We start from the raw sequence: 12273 nt of genomic DNA on the forward strand, positions 1-12273 counted from the left end.
AAAATAATTGAACTTGAAAGACATGCTTTATAACTTGTTCTTGTCCCCTAGAACTAAGCCTAAAACTAGAACTTAAAAATTACAACTTCAATTATTTAAACAATAAAAATAAAAGACTGAATCAAAAATAAAAATGATTGCATTAATTAAATAAAAAAGAACTTACAACAGTGTTTAAAGCATAAACCTAGAACTAGAGCTAGAGAAAGAAATAGAGCAACTAAGAAAAAACCCTAGAAGAAGAATGAAGTGTCTCCTCCCCTTGTGTTAATTCTATTATATAGAAAATGGAGGAGGGAAGCTAAAGATTTTAGCTTCAGAAAAAAAAAAAAGATTTTATTTTATCTTGTTGATGAGGTGGAGGAGAGAGAAGATAGAGAATTGTAAGAAGTAGGAAATCTCCAACGATTTGGCTTCATTTTTCCTTCTTTTTTTTATTTTTTCCTCTCTCTTCTTCAAATGTGGGCAGTATCTTGGACGATTTTTTTTTAATTAAAAATTTTTTAAAATAAAAATTTTTTAAAATAAAAACCTAAAAAAATGACAGCTACGAGGTTCGAACTTGAGACTTCCTAATAAGGAAGAGATTTTGCACACCACAGCTCACCAACTACGCTAGGTAGTTGTTGTTACCAAAAACGAATCTTCAATCACTTAAGGATGTCATCCATCAATCCTTGTTGGCATTTAAAATATTCCTTGTACCTCTGAGACAACTGCAGATGGGATGGTTTTGCATCTCGGTTCAGTTCTGATCCATTATTCTTTTTCTGGCCTGAAAAGAATAATCACTTATACGAGTGATCAAACGAATATGTACTTTTAATTGAACACGTCCATTTTGCTCAGAATTTCATCCTCTTTGCAACCATGAAAAGAAATATAACCTCTTTACTTGTAAAATTGGAGATATAGCGCTCAATAATCCTTAAGGCCTTGAAAATATAAAACCTGCAAAAAGAGAGTAAAACCCGAGGTAGCTCTATTCTAAATATGTAAAATGCATATTTTACTACCCTAGATTTCACACATAAATGTGCTCATCAACCACCCCTCCTAACAGTATGCTTCACAGGTTTACTAGTCGTACCACTTGCACTTAGGGTCACATTGGTCATTGTTTGGATATTTTCTCTCTTTATTACTAAATCAGAGTAATTATTAATGGTATACTCTAAAGTAATGTTACTTTCTTACTTGCAAATCATATACACAAACATTGATCCTATCTACATCAACATGTAAGGAAAACATAGTTATAAGAAACTGACCTGCATCCACTTTCATTTCATCCAGATTGGGCAATATACACTTCGTCTTGAAGCTTACAGTATGGCCTATAGGGGTATACTCTGATAACAATATTGTATATATCTGACACTATTTCCAAGTGTGAATACAAGTTTGGATCTACTAATAGCTCTACATGCCTCCCATTATAAGTGTAGTACATCATTTTTTTTCTTCTTTGGTCTCAAATTTTAGAACCACAGTCAAAATTGGGAAATTGATATCAAACCTATTCAAAGAAATTGGAAATTACCAAGATAGCATAAAACAATAGGGGGAAAATGAACATGTACATTACATATGAGAAATCACAACAGAGGGGAAAATCCTAAAGCTTTCACAACAAGCATTATGAGAATTTCTTAGAAAAAACCAAAAAAGCTTTCACAGTCACAACAAGCATTATGAGAATTTTCCAAAAAAAAACCAAAAAAAGAGCTTTGGCAAGTCCCTTAACATACATTCAATAGATTTGGGTCTTCGGTTTGAATGATATCTATACCCTAAACCTACATTCACATAATAATCGCAATAGACGACTATTGATCCAACCATCTATGACAAGAGCAAAATGCAAAGAGAGATGGATTTTAGAGAAAAAATATTTGCAGAAACAGAGCAGAGATGGTCAAATCTTCTTTGTCCTGATCTATTTTCTTCTTCTTCTTCCTCTTCCTCTTTTCTTCGCAGATAAATGAAGCAAAGCAACGGCAGTCGGAGCAGATTTGGTAGTCGGAGTAGATTTTCAATCAGAGCAGAGGTTAGGGATTGTCGAAGTACATTTCAAAAACTCTACTTTACTCATTAAGGCCAAGGATATAATGGTGAGTATACCCATAAGGGTAATTTGGCCATTTAGATAATAAGAGACTAATGACATCATCACTTAACGATCTAATTCTAACGAAATGAGTTTTTTAGAAATTTTCTGATGAAAGTGAGAGATATACGAGCTCTTATTTTCATTTTTGGGGGTCACTCAAAATTATGATTTTTATTCTAAAAAATAATGTCCATGTAAATCTAGAATAATCATAAAAAATCACAAAGTATATGATTTACCATTTAAGCTAGATATGTTGATGGGACAAAACAAATCCAAATGAAGTAATTCCAATGGTCTTGATGAAGAAAATATGTTCTTCGACTTATGGATACTTTGGTTTGTTACTCTTTTGACATGTATCACAGAAATTATGTTTTTCATATTTTATTTTTGGTAGATTCCTAACAATGTCTTTGGATGTACTGGTTTGGATAAGCTTGAGATTTACATATGTAAGCCTTGTATGCCACAATGAGGATTCACTATGATTAGAAACCAAACAAACATTGAAATGAGTGGATTCTTCTAGTCTGCAAACATATATATTATTTTTTCTAATTCCTTTCAATACTAAATAATTGTTGGCATCTTCAACATAGCAACGACAAACATCAAAACCAAGTTTGTATCATATACCGCACAATTGATTGACACTTAGCAAGTTATAGCTTAAGTTATCAACCAAGTAAACGTTTGCAATAAAAATATCTCCAAGCTTGATTTTTCCGATTCCGACAATTTTACCTTTATTGTTGTTTACAAAAGTCACCCATCCTCCATCATAGTCCCTTAGGCTTGAGAATAGCTTTTTGTTGGAGGTCATGTGTTTAGAGCATCCACTGTTGATGATCTACTCGATTCCCACTTTACTCCTCAAGCACACCTACAATGATAGTTCAATTGTATATTGGTCCCTACAATCTCAAAGTGCCTTTTGGAACCCAAGTGGTCTTGTAGCCTATTGATCCCTGGAATCACTTTGGGGTGACCTAGGAGGTGTTTGCGACCCTTGAGATCCATAAGACCTAATATGATCCATAGGATCCTTGAGGTCAATGAGACCTTTGAGATTCATATGATCTTTAATATTGACACTATCCTTGAGGTCTGTAGGATTGCTGGGCAAATGGTCTATACCCTTAATATTATCTTGATGACCTATAAGATGGATAGATAGCCATTTTTCTAGTCTCCTCTTGAGGCCTATCTTGCCTCTTTTGAAGGGTGAAATAATATGTACGATGGACTTGGTTTCTTTCTCTCATTTTGAGTATTAAGAGACTTCTTTCTTTTAGCATGACACTGCTTGATGGAGTGTCCAGTTTTTTTGCAATAGCCACATCTCACATATGAAATAGTGGTTTGGTTTCCTTAATCATTCCTTCTTAGGTTTTCAACTCTTTGTTTTTCTTCTTTTAGATAGAATTTCGCCATCATATTCTAGTCCTTCTTTTTCATAAGAACCCTTGCGTTGAGATCCAAGGTAGTTGTCAAGGCTTCTTTGACCTTTAGTGAAGGTATAGAGAGTAGTGGTTAACTTTGAATGTTCTTCCTCAAGTTCACTCACTTTAGAGGTCAATGCATCTATCCGTTAGTTTAAGGTGGTTACTTCCTTTTTCAACTTAGATTTGTCTTCTTTTAGTTTTCGACTCTCTTCTTATAGAGCCTCAAAGGCATCTTGAAGTTTTTTATTCGAGTCATTAGTTGAGATGTCTATCTGTATTTGATGACTTTCCTCTTGTTCTTCATCTCCAAATGCCATTAAAGCCAGGTTGGTGACTTCTTTGTCAGAGTCACTCGTTTCCTCTTCATCGTTCAAATCCCAAGTATGTTCAGCTGCATAGACTTTTTTTGTGGTCTTGTGTGGCCCCCTGATTTTATGCATTCAAAATAGACCACATCTATCTTTTCAGTATTTGTTTCCTTAGGTTTTGACTTTGATTTACCTTTGTCTCCGTAGGATTTGTTCTTGTATGGCATCATCCATTTTTTTGAAGATTTTATTGAAGCATCCTGTGATGAGAGATATTTATTTTTCCATTTCAAAATCCTCATCATCATCATCACTTATTTCCTCAGTTGCTTGAGAATATTTCAAGGCAATTGTCATTCTTTGTTCTCTGTGACTTATTTGTCTGCCTTTAGTTCTACCTCATGAATTTGTAATGATCCCAAAAGGTAGGCCAAAGATAATGTGCACAAGTCACGAACCTCTTCTATTGCTGCCTTCTTTGGTTTCTAAGCTATAGGTAGTGATCTCAAGATTTTTCGACTTTCCCAGTGTTAGTATAGGTTTTACCTAAACATTTAAAACTATTAACAATAACATTGAATCTAATAAACATTTATGAAATAGTTTCATTTTCTTTCATTACAAAAGATTCATGGTTTGAGACAAGTTGATCTACCTTCCTTTCTCTTACCTCTGTAGTACCTTCATGTGCTACTATCAACATGTCTCATATTTCTTTGGTTGTATCGCATATGATCACTCAATTGAATTCTTTCTCGTTCAAGGCACACTGCAGGAAGCTTAGTGCTCTAAAGTTGTATTGAAAAAAAAAAAATCAAGTCGTCGGCGGTTCATTCAGATTCGTTCTTTGGCACCGTCTTTTCATCTACACTTTTGGTGATGACATATGGTCCTCTTTCTATAACTCTCCAAATGAGAATTTTATGTTCACAAAACAAATTCTTTTAATCTATATTTTCAGAAGGAGAAACTTTCTCCATTGAAGTATGGAGGCCTAGATGCATTGATACTTTCAAATGATCCTTAGAATGTGGCCATGGTATTAGACTCACTTAAGGCAAATTAGTTTTATAATGAATATGTTATGCTAATGGATTTTAAAAGTATTCCAAATGTGATTGTAAATTAAAAATGCAAAATATAAAAATTAAACACAATCGCATAATATTAAGATTTATAGCGGTTTGACTCAACCCGAATCTAGTCTACTCCCTACAAGTTCCACTTGTAAGGTATTCTACTAGCTCTACCCTTTCAGTGCAATATATAATAAAATGCAAGAAATGAGGATGATGCACATTTCTATAGTTTTCACTAGGCTTAATTAATCAATAGAAAAATAAAAGACTTTGGATAGTTTCTTGCGCTTCACTTGTAATGATGGAGTTGGCCAATAACTATTCGAATTATCCAATACAGATGCAAATAGGACTAAACTGTATTTATTGTATTATTATATACTTCTACTTCATTGCACGTAAAAAGGATTGGAAGAAGATTATGAAGAGTGGACCCATGTGGAGGACATTATTCACATTGGTTTGGTCCATACGCAATCATTGTTCAATCGCCTTGTTCTCTCGTTTCCTGCATGCCACCCCTCTTCAAGTTCAAGTTTGGGTTATTATTATTAGCCAGTGAACATTCGCATAACCCGCTAAAATTCATGGAATGACATAAGAGCACAAATATATAAATGATCCAATCCAATATTCACTCTTCTTATAAGACCATCATCAGTTTGACGTAAGGACACGTAAAAAAATTATATAGTCTAATGCGGTCAGTGCTAAATAATCCAAAGTCCAAATCCTGGATGCGTTTGGGTCCTTCGGGCAAACCATCCCAAAGCTTTACCCACCCTATTTTAGTTACGTTTTAGTATTCACAAGATCATCTATGTCCCTACTTAAACTACTAGTGTGAACCCACCCTATTTCCACTTCACTCCAGAGCCTGATCAGCAATGTCGTGGGAATGGGAGAGACTATATATGTGAAGGTAAAGGAAACGAAACGAAAGGAAAAGAAAGGAAAGGAAAGCAAAGCAAAGGCACACAATCCACATTGAGTGTTTGTTCGTCAAAAAATTGAAGCCTTGCCTAACAATTCTGAGTGTCCCCCTGGAGGACTGGCCTGGCCTGGACTGGACTGTTTTTTCATGGCTCTATTTTAATTAAAAAAATAATTTCTTTTGTATCTAATGTTTTTTCTTTTTATTTTTCCTATACGAAGGTGAGGTTGTGGGGTTGTGTAAACCATTCATAGTAACTTGCTAAATATAAAATAATTTACATTAAGAAATCATCTGTAAGAATCCAAGAAGAGGTTCCAATAATAATCATTTTTGAGAAAAGGTCCTCGTGATCTCAGGGGTTTGGAAGTGAAGATTTTTCTGTAATGAAATGAAAGCGAGATGAATTTATGGAATGACAAGGGATGATAGCAGGTTGAAAGGTTGGTGAGATCGAGAGCCATAATGGTCTGAATAGATATACATCCCTCCTAACTCCTTTACCACTTACACTACATTATCATCACTGGCCCTTGGTCAGATACTCAGAACCAAAAAAAAATATTAAGTAGCGGGTGGGATTTGGTACCCACGAGTCTCTGACAACGAACTAAGTATATATCTTCCTCATATCCACACTTCCCCACTTACCGCATTAGAGAAACCAGCAAAAGAAGCTGATTTATTGATTTGAGTAATAAGGAAAGAATAGGGGTTTGTATTATTACAAGGGTAGTTTTGTAAATACGTGAAAATTGACATTCTCTCTCTAGTCTAGTCTCTCTCCTCTCCACCCATTATTAACGAACTAACCCCACCAACTCAGAGATCACTCTCAAGTAATAGAAATTATACAAGTCCAAGCACTAAAAGCCAAGTTGTCCAATCAGCCCAGACAAGTATGGACAGGTCCATTGAAGGTAAAAATATGATGATAAGAAGAAAAGGCAGCCCCAAGAGCAAACTTTCACTATAAAAAATTACCAAAACTACTCAATTTCTTTACATGAACAGAGTCACTTCATAAAGAAAAATTAAAAAATTAAAATGGATGGGGAGAATTAAGATTTCCAGATGAAATTAAGAGATAGATCCACCATTGTCAACTACCACATACAACATAAGTGAACCTTATCCTACATGTTCAGAACACTTCTATATGTCCATTCTATATGATCTGAACTCCTTGAACCTGCACAGGAAAAATGGAAAAGAACATGGACAGCGAATTAGGACGAGCCAGTGCAAGAGGCGGCAAGTGGAGTATAAACTGGATTAGTGCTTCAGTGAAAATAAGTCAAAGAGCATACCACAAAATGCAGTTGTTGAACCAAGTGTGAGTCAAGCTGAGCACAGAAAAAAAAAAAAAAAAAAAGACGTCATCATGCTCACGCACATCCATCACCTCTGCTGATGATCTGAACCAGAAGCTCCAACTGCGGGTGCTGTGGGCATGCTGCTTGCTGACCCATTCTCAACAGGTGGGGATGAGCCCCATTTCCCTTCAGATTCAAGAGGCTCGAAGACATGCACCCCTCCATCTGTTAATCCCAATGCAAACTGGTTTGGCTCTGATGGATGGGCAGCAATGACAAGTGGGCATACGTTGGATCTTTAAGGCAGCAAAAGAAAAAAAAAAATTAGTAATTATTAATGCCACCACAGACAATGAAGTAAATACAAATGATACAAAGCATAAGCATACCATATTGCCATGCATGCAATAGTATTTCACAAGAACTTAAAACTTCTACTCACTCATCAAGCGGACTGTAAAAGTTTACAAAACTCAAGCTTAAGGATGCAAATAACCTTTTCCCACTTGTTCATTTCTGGGTTGCTAAACTGCTAACAGTAAAACTAGGTAAACCAGCAGAGCATTTGGACTTCTACCACTATGTTCCCATACAGACCAGGGACACTAAATGTAGGACTACACTGTGAAGCTATAGTTCAGCAGCAAAAATATGAAGGCTATGTTTTTCTTACTGGAATACATAGCTCATCTATTAACAGCATAAATTTGCAAAGTCAAACTGGCATGAGTGAGGACTGTCTTAGCAATTTGGGCAACGAATTTGAGAAATACCTCACATTGGGTGGCAAGTAGGCAGTTGGATTAATTCGACATCGTAATCTGAGATGTGCGGCACTAAATATGCAAACAGATCCATCTAGAAAGCTGGCATATACCAACTGGCTGTCGCAGGAGAATGTTGCATGGGATATTGGGGCAGAAGATTCACGTGTGACCCACTATATAGAAAAAAACATATGAGCATTAAGACAAATGAAAAATCTTGGGCAAAATCAAAGCACCCTAATACCTCTCCACATTTACCTGCTTGACACATTCTAATTTTGTTGTTTCAAAAATTGCAAGCTGACTCTCATGGACAACCAAGAAGTGTACTTGATCCTGGTGGAACTGTACACGTGTGTCTGATAGAGCCATTGGTGCCCTCCCCGAAGGAAGCTGCAAGAATTTGCTCTTTTGCTTTTCCCATCCTTCAGAGTTCCACACACAAATCTGTAGAAAGAGATATAATAAGCAGCATTTCAAAACATGGAATTGGGGATCAATACCTGCCAATTCCAATCTGCATCAGATCGGATTCGGCTGGAATCAGTCTCAAGAACCCTAGAATCAGCCCTCAGATCTGAAAACTCACCGATTCTAGGGTTTACTGGAATGAATTTGGCTGTATCGAATTGGCTAGAATCTGTCCCAGGAACCCTAGAATTGGCCCTCATCTGAAAACTCGCAGATTCTAGGGTTTCTTGGCATGAATCAGCCATATCAGATCAGCCGGATCTGATTCACCAATTCCCGATTTTTGTAACCATGATAAGTCATTTTTCTGCCCCAATAGGGCTGCTTCTATCAGAAAAACTAGAACTGATAAATGAAAAGTTGGTAGTTCCTGGTTCACAAACAATAAAGATTAGATATCAACCTGCGAATCTGCTCCAGAAGAAACCAATACATTTAATACATGGGAGAAGGCGAGCCCAGTGATTCTTTTGGAGTGGCCTTTAAGCTTGCTTTTAACCTACATGAAACAAGTGAATGATCTCTCAGTTCCACTTTGAAAATAAATACTTGATTTTGCATGTGATTTTCTCAGCAACACTACCATACCTCATCTACACGGACATTATATATCTGGATAGTGGAATCATCCATGCCAATAGCAATTATATTGTTATCTTGAGGGTGGAAAGCGAGAAATGTTGCTGCAGGTGGGGGAGGCATGAAAGTCGTCATTGTCTGCACACAAAATTGAGAGTCAGTGAAATCTTGAAGATACAGTGAATCCACACCTCAACTGCTCTTGCTCAATGATCACCTTAAATGTCATCATGTTGAACAGGGAAATCTTTCCTCCTGATGCTGACATAACGTAAGAATCATTCTTAGACAAAGCAAAGCAAGGAACAGCCTCTTCAGGATTGGTGTCGGTTATGTCATTAGTCATTAGTATGCCACTTGACGGTTGCCATAATTGAGGAGCACTACTGGCAGTGGCCTACAGAATGATACATTCAATTATAAAGAATCATTAACACATCTTCGAATTTGTAGAAAAAAAGGACTCAGAGGGAGTAACAGAGAGAAGAAATTCAATAGAGATCCTCTTCACCTTGCCGCTTGAATTACGGTCACTCCGATGCCATTTCCAAAGTAGATGAATAGCATTTGATGCTAATGCCAAAATGGAAGTTCCTGAATTTGTATAGATCAACCTCGATATCTGCAGCAGCCCAACCAAAAAAATAAAAGGCTAATGAGAACCCTCCATGACGGGACCAAGGTCCTGCATAAGGTGTTTCCAGAAAAAAACTACCTTCTTCAACTTAAAAAAAAAAAAAACCGTTACCCAGTGCACAAAGGCTTCCCGTGATGCAGATTAATTACCAAAATAGGCTCGTTTTATTAGGAATAAGCCTAAGGTTGGGTTCCATACATGTTATGCCTTTGATCCCATGTGTTTTGAGTGTAATAAACCACTTTTATAGGTCTGAAAGGGGGCTCTAAGATTGAGTACGGGATTACTAGTTAGTTTCCATTTTCATTAGTTTCCTTTTTAATTGGGCTTGATTTGAGTTATATTTGTTTCCTTAGGAGTCAAGTTATTAATTGAATTAAGTCATTAGTAGTTAGTTTCCTTTTTCAACTAGTTTCTAATTTCAATTTTTAATAACTATTGTATTAGGAGAATATTTGGTTTCTTTTTTGAGGAACCTTCTATTTTGTAATTCTCTCCCCCCATTAACATTATAAATAAAGAAGAGGAGGCTCATAAAATCCTAGAATGATTTTGATAAAAAAATTAATGGTTGTTGCTATTGTCTTCTTCATGAAGAGTTGTCTTGTGTTTGATCAAGGCTGAAGGAATTGGTGTTTGATCTAATTGACTCCTTGCGGCGTGAAGTCCAAGAGGTCTACTTCAAGTATTATTATTGTAAGTTTTTATATCTCTTTCAAGACTTATTAGGACTGCAAAACAAGGTATGTAATCTATCACTCTGCTGCCCAGAAAATTCTGCAAAACAGAGCATCCGCCCCTGCTATAATGACCAGATCTGAGTATCCGATCAGTCCAGTTGATGCAGATACGGCTGCCCTTTCTTGGTTGGACCAGCATGACCGGCTTTGGAAGCCAAGAGCCAAGAAGAACCGGTCCAGCCCAGGGTTTTGGTCCAACAAGGGTTGGAAATAAAATTAGTAGTTTACTTAGTATTTTATTTCATGCTTTTAGTTTCCAGACTTGAACGTAGGAGTAGGATTTATTTCCTTGCTTTGGTTTCTTTTTTATAGTTGTTTCCTAGTTTAGGCTAGTTTCCATTCCAGTTAAGTTTCTAATTTCATGTTCCTATTTTCCTATATATTGGTTGTAATCGATTGAAGATTTAGAGAGCAATTTGATTATTGAATGAATGTGTGAGCGTGATCCTCCTTTTTCCCCATCTCTACTATGATTTCCCCTCCCTTCCCTAAGGGTTCTCCATCACACTCTTTATAAATTTCCTAAAAATCCCTTTGAACTTCAAGCTTATTCTTAGTGAATTTGATTATGTTCTTGATATTGCCCTTTAAATTTCAATTCTGAAATTTTCCTGAATCAATAATTCCCTCTTTTATTGCATCTTGTTACTGACATTATAAGGTAGGATATTTCTAGCTTAATTGGTCCCCAACCCATGCTACCTTATCCGGCCTACACATACGTTTGCATATTGAACCTAGTTATTGATCAGGTACTCAAACCTAGACCCATACCCTAATAATTAGGGCAAGATTCATTGAGTAATATAGAATCTGGGCGGATGTCTTTTGAACAGTTCTAGTATTTAAATGAGGTGATGTCTATAGTCTGCACTGCCTCTTACAACTTTAAGCTATCCAGTAATCAACTCTTCACATTGGTCCTTTAAGAATCATGAAACTCTAGCATTTCTTAGACTTACTTTGACTGGAAAAGGTACTGGTTAAATTGAACCTTCCTGGTAGAATTTTAGACTAATAACAGCAGATAAGACCCTGTCTTCTTAAAATTGATTTAGCCAAAGATCTTTCTTCCTGGTCATAAATTGAAGGTAAACTGGAATTGGAAAAATCAATTCTCTTTCACAGTTACATGAGATGTTGTGAGACCATGCCTTTTTTCTTATACTGGTGTGTCTTCTCTTAAATTTGCTACTACCTTTTCTTGTTAGTTAGCACATATCTAAATTTAATAAAATATTTAGTTTTGTCCAAATGGAATGTTTCTATAAAATGTTTGTGTTAAGGCTTTGTAATAGATGTGGAAGCCCTTGAAAATTTAAAAATTTGAAAGTATGTAGATATAGCTACCATCATCACCAAACCCTTTCTTTCCTTTGTGTTTTGATAACCATTTAACCTAAAACATTGAAGAGTAAGAGCTGGGTCTTTATTAACCAAACAAAATAGCATAGTGAGCAACATATAGGAGCACTGGATGAGCATGGAGGACTTCCCACAAGACCTCATCCTCAACATCCTTTCAAGATTACCTGTGAAGCTTCTTATCCAATCCAGATGTGTACCTAAACTCTGGTGCAACCTGGTTGATACTTGACAGTCGATGTCTTGCAAACATGCACCTTCGACAAGGCTCTAGCTTCTTCTAGTTGCATGTCCCACTGCTAAGGCAATTATAACAAGTATGCATTTACAATCATCAAATAAAGGCTAAAGAATCTAACCCTAGTCCTTTTTTGATTCAGTCCTCCACTGGTTGCAATCATCAAATAATCATAGAAGTGTGTGTTAAACTTCAGCTGCAGATAACATCAAGAATCTAACATTAGGTGTAATTGAATTTTTTTTTTTTTTTAATCCAAATAACATCAAGAAAGTAAT

The 12273-nt window shown here is 36.1% G+C and overlaps 1 protein-coding gene across 1 annotated transcript in view; it reads right to left on the minus strand.

The window, feature by feature from the left end:
- Nucleotides 1-6814: 6814 nt before the first annotated feature.
- LOC122074101 (protein TOPLESS-like) overlaps nt 6815-12273 on the minus strand; it is a gene marked incomplete in the record, with an annotated part of 11454 nt that continues 5995 nt past the window's right edge. The window contains 8 exon segments of the mRNA XM_042638939.1: nt 6815-7074; nt 7279-7494; nt 7972-8138; nt 8224-8412; nt 8840-8935; nt 9025-9153; nt 9233-9412; nt 9527-9637. Coding sequence (XP_042494873.1) covers nt 7284-7494; nt 7972-8138; nt 8224-8412; nt 8840-8935; nt 9025-9153; nt 9233-9412; nt 9527-9637 — 1083 coding nt within the window.

The sequence above is a fragment of the Macadamia integrifolia genome, chromosome 3 (assembly GCF_013358625.1).
Source record: "Macadamia integrifolia cultivar HAES 741 chromosome 3, SCU_Mint_v3, whole genome shotgun sequence".
Taxonomy (NCBI): domain Eukaryota; kingdom Viridiplantae; phylum Streptophyta; class Magnoliopsida; order Proteales; family Proteaceae; genus Macadamia; species Macadamia integrifolia.